Consider the following 17320-nt stretch of genomic DNA (forward strand, 5'->3'; position numbering starts at 1 on the left):
ATGAGGAGCTCCACTGACCCACTCCACAGTGAAACTGGTGGAAATTATTTTAAAACAACCATTTAGGGGCCAGTCTCATGATGTAGTGGTTATGTTAGGCACACTCTGCTTCAGCAACCTGGGTTTTCAGGTTCAGATCCCAGGCATGATCTACACCACTGATTAGACACGCTATGGTGGTGACCAATACAAAATAGAGGAAGATTGGCACAGATGTTAGCTCAGAGTGACTCTTCCTCAGCATAAGATAAATAAATTAAAAAACCCAACAAAAACAAAACACAACCATTTAAAGCCTCTGGAAATTGTCCTAAAGACAAACAGCAAATGAACATCTATTCAAGAAAATCAATAGAAATTCTGTGAGAAAGGGGAGACTGTGGTATTAGAATTGTGTCCACTTCCTCTCTGATCTCAGCTCACCAAGTGAACTCTCTAGAGAGCTGCACCCAAAAGCTCTCTCCCTAAGCTTCCAGAACAAGGGCTTTTTCTGTGAATGAGCAGGACTTCAATATTACCCATCCTGCTCTCAGCTACCTGTTGCTGAATTTCAGTGCATCATTGGTTCACATGAAAAGTGGGGACACCCTTCTTGCCCCAGCCCCTCCTCATGGTGCAGAGGCTCTGCTGTGCTCGTGCTGTGCTGAGAATGGCCACTCTTTCCCCAGCTCATGAGGTGGCTGTAACATGAGACAATCAAGAGGACTCTGGCTGCTGTCTCTCCACTGCACTGATCACTCAGCCCCTAGAATGGGATTGTCACCCATTCTTCAGGGGCTTCCTGTTGTCCCCGCCACACTTCCAGAGTGCTGGCACAGAGATATTGCCTGAAAATGGGGGAGAAACCAGCCATAAAACCACAGCTCTTAATTCCTTCCCCAAAGGAATTAACTTGGCCAGCAAAAAATCATGAAAAGTTCAAGTCAAAGGACACTCATAGGAAAGTGGAGAATGAGGTGAAAGGCAATTAGTAGATGTGTGTATTTAATGAAGATACAGCTTGGACTGTAGGCTGAGTAGTTTTCTGGAAAAAAACAGGGAATTAGACTGCTGGAAGGATGTTTCCAAGGGTCAGAACAAGTATCAAACAGGGACTACAGGAAGTATTTCTACAAAGGAGCCAGAATTTCACTGGAGTATTTGGTAGAGCAAGTTATGGCTCCCAGGCATTATTGAAAACAGTAGAGCAATCAGCCAGCAGTTAATCTAGTTTAACCATGGAGTGTATCCATGAAAGAGGAAGAGAGCCCTCCAATGCCACTGTCTCATGACAGTAGATCTGCACAATGCCATGACAATTCTAGGAGCTATATCAGAGGCTTCACTGTGTGGAGGACATAGACTTAAGTAAAGTGTTCCATCCAGTTCCTGAACAAATAAATAAGCTAATAAAAATAAAAAGTCCTGGTAGGAAGGGGATCAGTAACCAGAGTTGCTACAACATTTTATCGGAAATGTCTGGTTAAAAATATGAGACATGCAAAGGTAAAAGAAATTAGGAAACATACACTGGGAAAAAGAGTGAAAAGTCACTTACAGGAAACCCCAGGAAAAATTAGCAAGTTATGTCTCAGTAGAGGAAAGGGAGATTGGAAGGCAGTGGGCTAACACATTGAAAGTGAACGAAGAAAAAAATCTGTCAACCAAGAATCCTATATTCACCAAAAGTATCTTGTAAAATATAAAGATGAAATAAAGACTTTCCCAGGTAAACAAAAACTGAGAAAATGTGTTAATAGCCAACTGCCTTATAAGATTACTGAAGGATCTTCATGTTGAAAGCAAGTGACCCAGGATGGTAATTGCTAACAACATAAAGAAACAAAAACACCAGTATATTATGTAAATATGAAAGACAGAATAATTATCTATTTTCTCTTTTTTTCTTTTAGCTGATATCAAAAGAAATGTGAAGTTCTATGTTTTTAATGTGCTGTTGTGCTTATTCTGTAGAAATATAATATATGTGTAATTTGTTTCTCATTAAAAGCACAAAGTTCTTGGGTGGAAGCAAAACTGTTGGGTGAAGGAAGTGACTACAGATCATAAAGAAATAGGTGTAACAAGATACCCTGGTTATATCATTAATAGATAGAATCTGCATAACAATAATACCACAAAAATGACAAAAGGGAATAGAGCTATATATGAGTAAAAATTCCATGTATCACTGGATTAACCTAGCATGAATTTGAAGTTTCTTCTTGTATATTAAGATGTATGTGTTAAATAGTACAGCAACTCCTAAAAAACACTTCAAATATAATGAAATCATTTAAAAATTAAAGTGCTATATTATTCAATCTATATGTATTTATATTATTCAATTATTCAACATATTCAATTAATACAATAGAAAGCCATAAAGGAGGACAAGAGAACTATCTATAACACGAGAATTGTAATTGTAGAAAACAAAAAGTAAAATGACAGGTGTAATTGCAACTGTGTCAGTAATACTATATGTGAATGGATTACGTTATCCAAACAGGAGGAAGGGATTGTCACCTCAGAGTAAAAAATTAAATAAAGCCATGATCTAAACATGCGCTATGAACAGGAAACACACTTTAGATTCAAAGATACCAACAGATTGAAAGTAAAAGCTCTAGAAAAATACGTCTGTAAACAGCACCCACAAGATAGCCGGAGAAATGATACAAATTTCTAGAAAAATAGACTTTAAAACAAAAACTATCACTAGAGATAATGAGAAACATTATATCCTACCTGAAGGGTCAAAGTTTATGGCCTGAATCTAAAACAATACAAAGAAATGAATTTATAGCCATGAAGGCCTATACTAACCAAAAAGAGAGATCTCAAATAAATAACATGAACTTTCCCCTTCACAGGCTTAAAAAGATGAGGTACCAAACCCAAAGCAAGGAGAAAAGGAAACAATATAAATTAGAACAGAAATTAATGAGATGTGGAATAGAAAAAACAGAGAAAACCAGTGAAAGCAAAAGTGAATTCTATGGAGGGATTAACAAAATTGACAAATCTTCGCCCACACTGACCTACAGAAAATGGGGACGATTCAAATTAATACAATCAGAAAGAAAGAGGGATATTACTGACATTACTAAAATAAAAAAATATTATAAAAGAATTGAAAGATTACTTAATACTGATTCTTCACACACACTTTTTTTTTATTGAGTTAATGATAGGTTACAATCTTGTGTGATTTCAGTTGTACATTAATGTTTGTCATTCGTGTTGTAGGTGCACCACTTCACCCTTTGTGCCCACCCCCCTCCCACCTTCCCCCTGGTACTTCACATACTCTTTTAAAAATTAGAATGGAGAGAATACTTCACTCTCATTTTGTGAGGCCAGTACAACAATTACCAGCAAATCCAATCCAGCAATATAAAGAATCATACACCATGACCAAGTGGGATTTATTCCAAGAAGGAAAATTTGGGTTAACATGTAAAAATCCAGTTTTGAAATAAAGGATACCAATAGAGTAAAAATAAAAAATGGCAAGATCATTTCAATAGACTCAGGGAAAATAATTGACAAAATCCAGTACCCTTTCATGATTAAAACACTCAGATTACGAGGAGTAGAAGGAAATTTCCTAACACCATAATGATTGTCTAAGAAAGCTCACAGCTAATGTTACATTTAATTGTAAAAGAGTGAATGCCTTCGCCTGAAGATAAGGAATCAAAGAAGGATGTCTGCTCTTGCACATCCATTCTAGAATGTACTGGAATTTTAACCAGAACCATTATGCAAGAAGAGGAAATAAAATCCATAAAGATAGTTTTACATCTTTCTAACCAATCTTTATTTCCAGCTGAGATATCTTATTTTTAGAAAACTCAAGGGAATCCACTAAAAAACTTATTAGAACTGATAATTAAAGTCAGCAAAATGGTAGGATACAAGATCAAAATATAAAAGTCAATTGTATTTCTATACACTTGCAATGAACAATCTGATAATGAAATTTAGAAACACATTGACAAAATCAAAAGGAATATAATACTTAGGAATAAATTTAGCAAATAAGTATAAAATAAATACTCAGAAAACTGCAAAATATGGTCAAAAGAAATAAAAGATATATAAATAAATGGGAAACATCTCAATTTCAGGAATCAGAAAAATTAACATTGTTGAAATGGCACTATTCCCCAAATTATCTGAGATTCAGCACACACCTGTCGTGATCCCAGGTTATGTCTTTATACAAATTGGCAAGCTCTTTCCTAAAATTAATGTGGAATTGCCAGGAAACCATAGCAATCTTGAAAAACAGTAAAAATAATAGCCACAGCAATCTTGAAAAAGAAAAATGAAATGGTAGGACTAACATTTCCTGATTTCAAACTTTGTAACATGTAATGGTCATCAAGAGTGTGTGGTACTGACGCAAAGATGTATATACAGGTCTATGGGAAAGATTGACATTTGAGAAACAAACCCACACATCTGTGGTCAACTGATATTTGAAAAAGTGCCAATTATGGGGCAAGAATATTCTTTGCATATATTGACAATGGGCCAACTGGATAGCCATATGCAAAAGAAAGAGGTTTAATCCTTATGTGACACCACATACAATAATTTACCGGAAAGGATAAAGACCTAAACATAAGAGTAAACACACTTAGATAAAACATAGGAAAAAATTCCTGACCTTGGAATTGTCAAAGAATTGTTAAATAAGGCACCAAGAGCAAAACTGGAAAAAGAAATAGGTAATTTGGACTTCATCAAATTAATGACACTTGGACTTGAAAGAACACTATCAGGAGAGTGAAAACACCCTTTGGAGCCCTTGTGCACTATTGCTGTGAATATAAAATTATGTTGATGGCATGAAATGCAACATGGTGGTTCTTCCAAAAAATGACAAACTGAGTTACCATCTGAACTAGCAATTCTACTTCTAGGAATTGAAATAGAATTAAAAGCAGGGACTTAGATACGTGTCAACTCATGTTTATATTAGCTTTATTCAAAAGAGCCAAAAGCTGGAAGTAACCCAAGCGCCCATGAGCAGATGAATGGATCAAAAAAATTTGGCACATACGTACAATGGTGTATTATCCAGCTTGAGAAAGCACATTCTGACATGTGCTTTTTAACTATACACTTAAAAAATTGTGAAAATGTGAATTTTATGACGTGTATATTACCACAATTGAAAGTAAACTTTTTAAGGCAAGAAAGTAAAAACACAACCCACAGAATGGAAGAAAATTTTGCAAATCATGTATCTGATAAGGAACTTGTATCGAAAATATCTAATGACCTCTTGAAACTTAATTATAAAAAGTCAAATAAAAATATAAAAATGGCAAAACATCTGAACACTGTTTTCAAAGGAAGATAGACAGATGGTCAAGAGTATATGAAAAGATGCTGGACTAGTCATCAATGAAATGCAAATCATAACTCCGTTGAGATACCACTTCATAACCGCTGGGATGGCGAGAGTCATGCAATGAGGTAATAACGAGTTTTACTGAGGATATATTTAGAAATTTGAACTCTCATATGTGGGTGGTGTGAATATAAAGTGATATAGTCACTGTGGAAAAAGGTCTGGGAGTTCCTTAAATATAAAACCTAAAATTACCATATAACCCATCAAATTCCACTCCTCGGTCCTTAGTTACTTTTTGTGTGTGTGTGTGTAGTGAGAACACTTCATTCTTTTTTAAAGATGGGCACCTGGGCTAACATCTGTTGCCAATCTTCTTTCTTCTTCTTCTTCTCCCCAAAGCCCCCCCAGTACATAGTTGTATATTCTAGTTGTAGGTCCTTCTGGTTGTGCTGTGTGGAACACCGTCCCACCGTGGCCTGATGAACTGTGCCATGTCTGCACCCAGGATCTGAACCAGCAAAACCCTGGGCCACCGAAGTGGAGCACGCGAGCTTAACCACTTGGCCACGGGGCCGACCCAGAACACTTCATTCTGTCTCTCAAGTATAAATATTGTATATGGATATCAAATCATGTTGTAGTCTTTAAATATATGCAACTATGTTAGTCAGTTATACCTCAGTAAAACTCGGGTGCAAAGGCAGAGTTTTCTGGTGCATCCCATATTTTCATAAGGATTTATTGCTTTTCTTCTATCACTGAAAATAGGGATCAGTTCCCTTAGATTTGGATATTATAGCAGTTAACATTTGAAAGATCTCTAGAAACACAGGCAAAGACTGATCTAAAATAAATTTCTTTACAGTGTAAAATGTTCACCTGAGACTTTAATGAGCACATGTGACACCCTGTGGTTAGACTGAGAAGAGTCCTTGCTCCCAGACTAGGGCTGTGGGATGCAAACTTCCCACCAGAGCCAAGAGCTCTGGGATTCTTTATGTTGAGTACCACATGAGTGGGGTGGGGAGGGATGGGCGGAAGGCTCATCACTAGCAAGGATCACAGATTGAAACAGAGCCTGACTCTTTATTACAGATGGTGAGGTCACAGTTAAGTGTCTGCATTTCTAAACAAGGGTCACAGTTCCTTGATTGGCCTGGCAGTGTTATGCCAAGACTTTGATCCCTAGAGGACATAAGATCCTCTTGTTTCAGTGTGACCTGGCCTGGGCCCCCTCACAGTTTGTACTTGCTGTTTTGGGTTGTTTTTTTTTTTTTTTTTTTTGAAATAAACATAACCTCAAAATTTTATTGTCTTCATAATAAAAGATGAATCTTAGAACTTGGCCCTTTCTGTTCTTATCTCCTCCCAGTTCAAAACGCTTGCGTCTCTTGGTAGCCAGCATTCTTTAGATCTGCACTTGGGCTCAACACATTCAAGGCTCAGCACAAGCTTCTTTGTAGTTGTGGGGGATCAGAACTGGCCCCAAAATGTGTCTTTTTGGCTTGATTATTTTTAAGGAAAAGAGACTCTGAAAGAAATTTTGTCCTCCCCTCTAATTGCCTAAAAGAATTTAAGATAGTTCCTTCCTGGGACAGGCCCTTCTATGACTATATGTAATTCTAGGTGTGGAAGACAGAAAGACATCTAGCAAAGGCCGTTTTATCAAAAGATCTCTTTTGGGTCCATTGTCTATAGATGGCCCAGCAAAAACTTGTGTAACATTTGCATTTCCGTCTCCATGTAAATTGCCTTTCTCTTCTTTGAAGCCCTAAACCACTACTCCCACCGCCTGCCTTTGTCTTTAGTTGAAGATGGTGTTTAAAGTGGTGACTTCTGCCATTCTGGCGAGTTACTCAGTTTTCCTAGGTTTCTCCCATGTATACATGTTATTAAACTTTGTTTTATTAAAAACAAAACAAAAAACAAAACACTAGTTTATTTTCTCCCATTATTCTGCTTCATGTCAATTTAATTCCTAGACCAGCCAGAAAGACCTAGAGGGTAGAGGAATTGTCCTCCCCTACATAGTTTTAGCTTTTTTCTGAAAAGATCAGATTAGTGTGCCCACCATAACCTCTCTCCTTCCTGATATAACAGCACTTTCCCTGGGCAAACAGAGTTTCCTTGCCCTTCTTGTACTGTGTCAGTTTGTGGGGTTGGTGCTGGCCACGTTACTTAGACAAAGTCCAGCAGATTTTAGGAATGTTGACCATGCTTGCAAGAGTGCCCTCAGCACTGAAGGAAGCTTACTTGCTCCGTTTGGAAACTCGGTCAGGAATTCCCTGAGCACACCTGTGCCCACGTGTTCACAAAGGGTTGGGTCAAAACCATAAAGGCAGCCCCAGGTCAGGAAAAAAGTTCTGTTTAAATGCCAACGTCCAGGTGAGTCAGATTCCAGCCAGCAGCCTAGGCTGACTCCGCTGAGCCCTGCAGCCTCCTGCCCACTGTCACTCAGGCACAAAGTGGTGGGGTGTTCTGGACTGTCTAATGAGAGGAGTTGCTGGGGCAGGTGCGCTGGGCAAAAAACCATGCTTGCATGGACTTCTGGTCTCCCTCCCAACTCTAGTTCATGGATCAGCTACATTTAATAGTCCCTGGTGGCTATGAGGCACCCTCTGTCGTGCTGTGATCTGCACTGGCTGTGGGGGTCATAGGAACGACTCAGGGGGACCCAGGAGACCTAGAAATGGTGACTGTGACACCCCGGGATGAGGAGATGGGGAGGAGGGGCTGGTCGGAAGCGGCGGTGGTGGGATCCAGCCTCTAGATGGTCATGTCCTGACCCTGCAGACCTGAGTCCCCTGTGGTGCTGCTTGACCCTGAGTCCCCTCAGGCCAACAGCATGTGGACAGAGCTTGCAGCAGGGACCAAGGGCTTTCTGTCCATCATTGTGTACAGGGCAACTTCAACCCCACAGCCACTCTGGGCAGCTCTCTGCCTGCAGCCACATGTCTCCCCAGATTGTACGGAGACCACAGGGAGGGTCATCAGGGAATCATGACTCGGCCTCTGGCGTATGTGTGTAGGAGGAGCTGTGGTCTGTGGGGTCTCCAGTTCCTCCCTTCTCCCCAGGGAACACCCCTTTTTCCTGAGTTTTCTAAATATTTTGGGAGCAGGGTGTCAAATCCACATTCCTGTTCCTCCAGCCTAGCTCTTCCTGGTGATGCAGGGTTGGGGGGCCGAGGAGTCGAAAGAAGGATTTCTTGGACTCTGAATGTCTGGTGGTAGTGCTGTTTTATTCGGAGAATAGCATGGAGTAGCACGGGGACAGGACCCATGGGCAGTAAGAGCTGCAGTGGGTTGAGGGTAGGGCTAAATTTATAAGGCATAGATATGTGAGTTATTTGTCTGCAAGACAAAGGAAAGATCCTGTAAAGAATTGTTAAAATGCTATCAGTGCAGGTGGAGTCTGGTTATCAGGTGGTCCTATAACTTTGGATACTAATCAGGTCGAATCAGGTCAGGACATCCTATGCTTCCCAGAGGATGAGGAGGAGGATATAGATCGGTATGTAGGGCAGGACGCCTTGGCCTTCTCTCCCTGGGGCATCCTTGATGCTCATCACTGGGACTGGCAATAAATTCCTAAATTTATTTCCAACTTCCCGTCTGATTCACAGCATCCTTATCAAATATTTGTCCTCCATGGTGCATCAAACAAACCCAGTATTTTAACTGTTTATTATTATTCTCCAGCGCCATGGATGGCTCTTTTTTAAAGATTATGTTTGTGGATATTTTACCTGTGAGGAAAGAAAATAACCACCTGGAACTAAGTTGGATGAAATCCTTGTGCCTCTTCCCCCAGAATCATTCTGGGCACAGACACCCTATGGGAAGTCCTTTGGGTGAAGTTTTCTCTTGAGAAATTTTCCTGTATGATCTGTCCTGTCAGTCTTGGCCCTCCCTGGGTTTGTGACCTTGAAAAGATTTATTCACTTTAAGTCTCTGTTTTTCAATAAGCATAAGTAAATTTAATCAATAGAGCATGGAAGACAATATAAAATAGTTCCAAGCAGGCAACAAAGAGGTGAATTTCAGAAAAAATAAAATATTCCTGTGTTACATTCCATTTGTTAAGAATATGTATTTCACTCTTTCTTCCCCTGAACGTCTGTAGGTCTGTTCTTTTGATGTTTTCAAATGAAATTCCAGGGCTTAGACGTGCAGACCACAAGTGTTCAAGTGTGATTTCTTACCATGGAAATAATAATTAACTGGAATCTTTTTTTTCTAGAAGGAATAGATATTTGAAGTTTTCTAGTTGAGCTTGTAGAAGTGCCTAATAATATTCTTCTCTATTTTCCATGGAAAGGCTGTCATTGACCCAAGCTAAGGCCCCCTTGAGCCTGCAGAGGGAAGGCCTTGCATGCCCAGCTGTTCTTCCTGGGGAGCCTCCCCCTGCAGGTGTCCTACTGATCACACCCCCATGCAAGGAGCCTTTATCCTGAGAGGAGCTGCAGAGCCCTGGAAAGCTGGGGGCGCACGTGCTCATGGAGTGGAGAGTGACGCCTTTTCTGAGGCTGTGGTTGTGGTTCCTTAGGCCTGGACATTTTAATGTTATGTTTGAGTTTTGCACCCACACTGTAGGTGCACTGGGAGTGTAATCTGTGCACAGTGAGAAAGTCTGTGAAGATCAGGTGTTGTGTCCTGTGGACAAAGGGTTCATGAATTTGGAGTTCATGTGGGTCAGCAGCTTAGACTGAATCCGGCTGAGAGTTTCCTCACTTGTGAGGATGGGAGCCTGGGGGAGGCAGTGCTTCCATGCTCACAGGAGAGGGAGGGTGTGTGGGGCTCCAGAGTGCATTCCTGTGGCTGCTCAGGGGTCCCCACCCTCCTCCACCAAGCCAAAGCACTGTAGGGATTATACCTCAACTGGGAGTGCTTAGACTCTAAATTTGGGAATATGGTCACTTTCTGAAAGTGAGTTTTCCTTCTGAACTGCAGGCAAGCAGGCTGCTTCTGTGGGGTGATTCGAGTATTTGTGTTTCTGTCCTTGGATTCCTTTATCCGTTGAAGATTGCAGCCCCTTGATTCTAGTCTCCATTTGCATTTTAGATTTTAAAGTGTAAATTGATTGAGAGACACATGAGTAAGGCAAAAAAATTGCAGAACCAAATAGAGTTTTTCTTTCAAATACCCGAGAGATCCTTGAGATAGGAGATGGGTTTGTTTGTTTTTTTAAAGTTTCAGGTGCATTTTCCAATTTTCCAGTTTTCCCAACACCATTTATTGAAGAGACTTTCCTTTCTGCATTGTATGTTCTTAGCACCTTTGTTGAAGATTAGTGTGTAGTTGTGTGGTTTTATTTCTGAGCTTTCAGTTCTGTTCCATTGATCTGTGTGTCTGTTTTTGTACAGTACCGTGCTGTTTTGATTCCCGTAGCTTTGTGGTACATTTTGAAGTCAGGGATGGTGATGCCTCCAGCTTTATCCTTTTTTTTCAGGATTGCTTTAGCTATTCAGGGTCTTTAGTTGCCCCATGTGAATTTTAGGATTCTTTGCTCTATATCCGTGAAGAATGTCATTGGGATTCTGATGGGGATCGCATTGGATCTGTAGATTGCTTGGGTAGTATGGACATTTTAACTTTGGTTATTCTTCCAATCCATGTGCGTGGAATATCTTTCCATTTCTTTATGTCAAAAAGACATCATCAGTTTATTTCAGTAATGTCTTACAGTTTTCATTGTATAGGTCTTTCACCTCCTTGGTTAAGTTTATTCCTAGGTATTTTATTCTTTCTGTTGTGATTGCAAATGGGATTGTATTCCTGAGTTCTCTTTCTGTCAGTTCATTATTAGAATATAGAAATGCAACTGATTATTGTAAGTTGATTTTGTACCCTGCAACTTTACTGTAGTTGATTATTTCTAATAGTTTTCTGATGGATTCTTTAGGGTTTTCTGTAAATAAAATTATATCATCTGCAAACAGTGAGTTTCACTTCTTCATTTCTTATTTGGATTCCTTTTGTTCCTTTTTCTTGCCTAATTGCTCTGGTCAAAACCTCTAGTACTATGTTGAATAAGAATGTGGAGAGTGGGCACGCTTGTCTCGTTCTGTTCTCAGAGGGATGGCATTCAGTTTCTCCCCATTCAGTATGAAGTTGGCTGTGGGTTTGTCATATATGGTCTTTATTATTTTGAGGTACTTTCCTTCTCAATTTTGTTAAGAGTTTTTATCATAAATGCTGTTGGATCTTCTCAGATGCTTTCTCTGCATCTATTGAGATGATCATGTGATTTTTATTCCTCATTTTGTTAATGTAGTGTATCACATTGATTGATTTGTGGATGTTGAACCATCCTTGCGTCCCTGGTGTAAATCCCACTGGATCATGGTGTATGATCTTTTTGATGTATTGCTGTATTCAGTTTGCCAATATTTTGTTGAAGAAGGTTGTCCTAGCTTCATGGATACTGTGTTCTGTCTTTTTTGTTCTCTTTGTCTTTGCATTAAACTCTGGTGAAATGGATTTTTGTTTAGTACAGTCCTTGTTAAGAACAGAATATCTGGGGCATATTTCAAAATGCCCTTTTTTTTCTCCTCCCTAATTTTGGAGACACTGGTTTTCCCTACGACCTCAAGGCTCTGATGGATGTAAGAAGAGTTGTTCACTTCATTTGTTTGTTTTCTTCTTGTGAGGTCAAAAATGAGAGCTGCTTTGTTCCTTAACTGTGGGATCACATGTTGGCAGGACATCATCTAGAGTGGCTGGTCAGGAAACACTTCCTCTTGAAGTTAGAGAATGGAGATTTTCATTCTTTTGGAGAAAAGCACTCTTAACCCTTCACATAATTTTTAATCTTGGGCAAATTTACCATCCAGCCATTGTGGACTTCAATGAACTCCCTTGCACTTTGCTCCTCTTAACCTGTTCCTCAGGGACAGCAAGGCCCAGGGTACACTGTGGCTTTTGACAAGAAAGAACTCTTGCTGCACATTCTTATCTCACTATGTGTCCTAAACATTGGCAGGAAGTAACCTTGAGGCACATGAGTATGGGGATTTTATGGTGTAACTTGTCACGCCTTTTTCTTTGTGTCTGAGCTCTAAGATCCAAATAATTTTCTGGCCCCATCAAATCATGTAGAGAGAGACAGAAAGAACTGAGTCTGTGATAAATATTACACAAGTTAAAAGCAATGCTTCCCAATAAGAATATTTACGTTCAACCAGCTCCATCTGATTATTTGTAATGGCCTGGAGTACTTTAGGACAATGTGGCCAGCTGGGCTTTGTTAGACATTTGATTTCTACAGGCCTCCTGGACTCTCTGTTTGGTGATGGGACTAGACAAAGGAGCTTCCAGTTCTTTGCTATGTTTTTATCCATTGAAACCTCATGCAGATTTGACCCTCTGTCTCATGGAGTTCTATAACTCATGGGTAATAAGGAAGAAGGTGAAAGAATTTTTCTCGTAAGGAATCATTGGTCTTAAAATGATAATATTTGTTTCATTTGTATGGCATTTCTGTCCTTTCTCATGATGCTCTGGACCCTACCATTAGAGAGAAATATGATGTAATGTGATCACAGTAGAAATGTCCAAACAATTTCCATGTGTTCATGATGCTGCTCAATTGATGAGGAAGTGTGTACAGAAAAACAGTAAGTTTTTGATGATCACATCATAGAATAAATGTTTGGAGAAGACAGAATCATATGTAACTTTCATACAAAGGGAGTATGGATGTCGAGTGCTGTCAGTCTTATGCATCCTACTGTACACATATTTGTGATGTTTTAGGACTTAGTGGCTGTTGAGGACGTGGCTGTGAACTTCACCCCAGAGGAGTGGGCTTTACTGGATCCTTCACAGAAGAAACTCTACATAGATGTGATGTGGGAAACTTTCTGGAACCTGGTATCAATAGGTAAGAATGAGGATATTCCTTCACTTCTTCAATTAGAGAAAAAGTGTTTCCTGCCTGTCAGTGTTATTCCAAAATGGAGAATGTACAAAGGGGGGTATGTTGGTAAATAAACTAGAAATGGTCACAGCTCATCATGTGCTTAGAATCTAAAAATTTTTCTGTAATTTCTAATACTTTGTAATCAACTTTCTGGGTCTGCATTTCAGGAAAAACATGGGAAGATCATGATGCTGAAGATCAGGACAAAGACCAGGAGAGAGAACTAAGGTGAGTCACACAATAGAAAGCAGTGTCTCATGTGAGAATCCTGGTGTGTTACAAAATTTTCAAAGGAAGTAAACAAATAAAACTTTTGTTTCAAATTTAGATGTTCTTAGAAAATTTTCACCAAATATGCTTTCTGCAATGTGAAGTAGAGTTTCAGTTTTTGCAAAATAGTTCACTTGGAAACAGTATTAATAAACCCTATGTATGACTATCACTATTGTGATAACAGCAAGTATAAAGTCCTCTTGCACAGCGTTTAGTATATTCAATTTCAGAGAATTCAGACAGGCAGAAAACAGACTTTTCCTATAAATCATAAAAACTATAAAATCATTAGTAAAGAAATCATTCATAAAGTGCTTCTCTTTTTTTACAGAAGTGATGCGGTAGGGGGTCTCTATGAAAGTGAAGAGGGTAGTCAGTGTGCAGAAAACTTCAGTGTTGTTCCAAATCCCAATCTGAATGAGAAAACTGCTGGAGCTGAACTATACAAATGCAGTGCATGTGGACAAGTCTTCATGCATCATTCATTCCTTTATAGGCACATTATATGTCACAGTGAACAGAAAACATATGCCTATCAAAAATATGGAGAGAAGCCATATAAATGTAAGGAATGTGGGAAAGGCTTCACTTTTCCCAGTCTTCTTCAAATACATGAACGAACTCATACTGGAGAGAAACCCTATGAATGTAAAGAATGCAGTAAAGCATTCACTTTTTACAGTTCTCTTCGAGTACATGAAAGAAGTCATACTGGAGAGAAACCTTATGAATGTAAAAGATGCAGTAAAGCATTCAATTCTTCCAGTTTTCTTCGAATACATGAAAGAAATCACACTGGAGAGAAACCCTATGTATGTAAAGAATGCGGTAAAGCATTCACTTCTTCCAGTTCTCTTCGAAAACATGAAAGAATTCATACTGGAGAGAAACCCTATGAATGTATGGAGTGTGGGAAAGCCTTTGTAGCTCCTTATAAGCTTCGCTCACACATGATCTTTCACACCGGAGATGGACCTTATAAATGTAAGGAATGTGAACAAGCATTCATTTCTCTCTGGTCACTTCAAAGACATGAGAGAACTCATACTGGAGAGAGACCATATGAATGTAAAGAATGCAGGAAGGCGTTTAGTCGTACCAGCATTCTTCGGATTCATGAAAGACGTCATACTGGAGAGAAACCCTATGGTTGTAGAATGTGCAGTAAAGCATTCACTTCTTCCAGTTCTCTTCAACTACATGAAAGAATTCATACGGGAGAGAAACCCTATGAATGTAAGGAATGTGGGAAAGCCTTTGTAGCTTCATATAGGCTTCGATCACACATGATCTTTCACACCGGAGATGGACCTTATAAATGTAAGGAATGTGAACAAGCATTCATTTCTCCCAGTGCATTTCAAAGACATGAAAGGAGTCACACTGGAGAGAAACCATTTGAATGTAAAGAATGTAGTAAAGCATTCAGTCGTACCAGTTTTCTTCGAAAACATGAAAAAATTCACACTAGAGAGAAAGCCTATGAATGTAAAGAATCCTGGAAAGCCTTCAGTTCTCATCAAAGTTTTCCATTTACATAAATGAAATCATAGTGGAGAGTACATTTATGAATGTAAAAAATGTAGTAAAGCATTTAGTTTTCCAAGTTCTCTTCGAAGACATGTAAGAACCCATAGTGAAGAGAAACCCTATGCATGTCAGGAAAGTGGGTAAGCCTTTATTTCTCATGCTAACTTTTGAGGATATGGGAGAATTTACACTAGAGGAAAAACCATATAAATGTAAAAGGTGTGGGAAAGTCTTTTGTCATCCCATTTCTTTCTGAAGGCATAAAAGGACTCACTGGATAAAACTGCTTGAAAGTCAGCAGTGTGGGAAATGCTTCAATAGGCCTTCGTTCCTCTGTGTGAAACTCCCACCAAAAAGAAATGTAAACGTGAGTAATAAGAGAAAGTTTGATGGAAATTAATTTGTGTATAATGTTCTAGAAAACTTTCAAAATGAAAGAGTTGTTATAAAAGTTGTAAATATATTGTTTACCAAGCCTCTTTCTTAAAGTGCAACATTGGATTGTGGATTTCTATTAATTACTTTCAGAACTGAATATTGAAGTGAGATAATTCTGAAAGGCATTCTTTATAAATGGTACAGAAGCATACTAGGTAGTTCCTTTTCCTTAAATCAGTTAATAGTATTTTCTTTTTAATTTTTTGTAATGTTTTAATTGTTCTGTGTTAAGGGGCCATTGGAAAATGACAGTTTGTGTTTGTTGGGAATTTTTTACTGGCCTTGTATTGCAGTTCCTGGATATGCCTCATCCATTGTATATATCGTTCTTTTCTTAGAGAAAGCTCCTTTTGGGGGAGGGTTATAGGAGCCTGTTTTTATTTTTCATGCTATTAAACCGTTGGAAAAAATTTTTATTTATGGCAAGTTTATCAAAGAGCATACTTTCCAGTGAATTATTTTCATATTTGGGCCTTTGCTGTTTGTCCTTCCTTCTGCCTGGTATTTGGTGAATAGACCTTGAGTTAAGTAGAGGCCTGTGAGAGGGCAACAAAATCTAGAGCTGGACGCATCACCCTTGTGTTGGGTTATGTCAACGAGGGTAATATGAAGAACTAGAACTTTAAGAATCCATCCCCTTTATGGTTCCTTGTTGGAATTCCCCAATAGCCTCACTTTCGTAACATTTGGAAGGCAGAGGCAGACAAGGCAGTAGTCAGATTTTGGAGCCACCATACAGGGAGAGAGAGAGTTGCATAGGAGCTTCAAGGAAACCATCTTCCAGCTTATTTTCTGGATTCTTTGCCCTGTTAGTCAAGAGTATATTGAAAACCATCACCAACTGTTTGGATTCCATTTTCTTAGCGGTGTATTTTCCATTGATGTTTTCACAAGTTTCACATCAAAGATCCATTAGTGTTAGGATTTTTCTGTAAGGCTTCTTGTGTCCACCAGGAAACCAATCCAGACCTTTGTGGTTAGGAGTCTTCTCTGACTCTCCTCTTCTCTAGATGATATCTGAATAAGGTCTAATGTGTATAGGAGACACCTTATGCTGTTAGTAGAGCTAGTGAGCATGTTTCCCTGATTCAATATGACATCTACAATGGGGCAGTCAAAAGAAGGACATGGGAGTTCGTTTCTCTGCTGCATCGTGCAGCGGCTGCCTTGCCCAGTTCTTCCATGTGAGAACGTCACCTTGCTTATGTCAGGAAGACTGTGTTTCCTGTTACTTATAGCCGAACATATTCCTTCAATATGTTTTCAATAATATTTGATTGTATGTCATTAAAACTATGTGCATTTCTTTGTGAAATGAATGCTTCTGTAGTTGTTTCATTGATGTATTTTATCAACTGTTCTAATCGATCATGTGCTAATAAATATAATTGTGGTTTTAATTTCCTCAGAGAATATATTAAAATCCGTTTTAATTATGGATTTTCAGATATACTTTGCAATTTTCTTTATTCATTGAACATTATGAGTCAATTTTGTCATGTGCATACAAATTCAGGTATTTTTTCCTCAAACTTTATTTTTTATTCTTTTATAGTTACAATTTTTATCACAAAACTAATTTCTCATTCGTTCTTAACCCACAACATAAAATCATGGCTTTTTCAGTGCCCTCTTGGCCAGTGACCTGCAGGATTGCACTTGTAGTCAAAGAGAGGGGTGTAAGGAATTCTAGTAAGAAGGACACAGACCGTAGAGGACGGTGAGCTGCAACAGTAACGTGGTGCTCACAAGATTATGGCCTGAGTTTGTGGATTTGACTGCTATTCAAGGAGGCAGGTCACGTT

At 39.0% G+C, this 17320-nt stretch overlaps 1 protein-coding gene and 1 pseudogene across 1 annotated transcript in view; one reads left to right on the plus strand and one right to left on the minus strand.

Annotated features, from left to right (window-relative positions):
- LOC102148497 (zinc finger protein 791) overlaps window positions 1–16955 on the plus strand; it is a 35494-nt gene extending 18539 nt beyond the window's left edge. The window contains exons 2-4 of the mRNA XM_014741444.3: window positions 13109–13235; window positions 13442–13502; window positions 13879–16955. Coding sequence (XP_014596930.1) covers window positions 13109–13235; window positions 13442–13502; window positions 13879–15088 — 1398 coding nt within the window. The 3' untranslated portion in view covers window positions 15089–16955. The remainder of the gene's footprint in view (window positions 1–13108; window positions 13236–13441; window positions 13503–13878) is intronic.
- On the minus strand, window positions 746–7569 carry LOC111774284 (large ribosomal subunit protein eL42-like; annotated as a pseudogene).
- Window positions 16956–17320: the final 365 nt, after the last annotated feature.

The sequence above is a fragment of the Equus caballus genome, chromosome 7 (assembly GCF_041296265.1).
Source record: "Equus caballus isolate H_3958 breed thoroughbred chromosome 7, TB-T2T, whole genome shotgun sequence".
NCBI classification, from domain to species: Eukaryota; Metazoa; Chordata; class Mammalia; order Perissodactyla; family Equidae; genus Equus; species Equus caballus.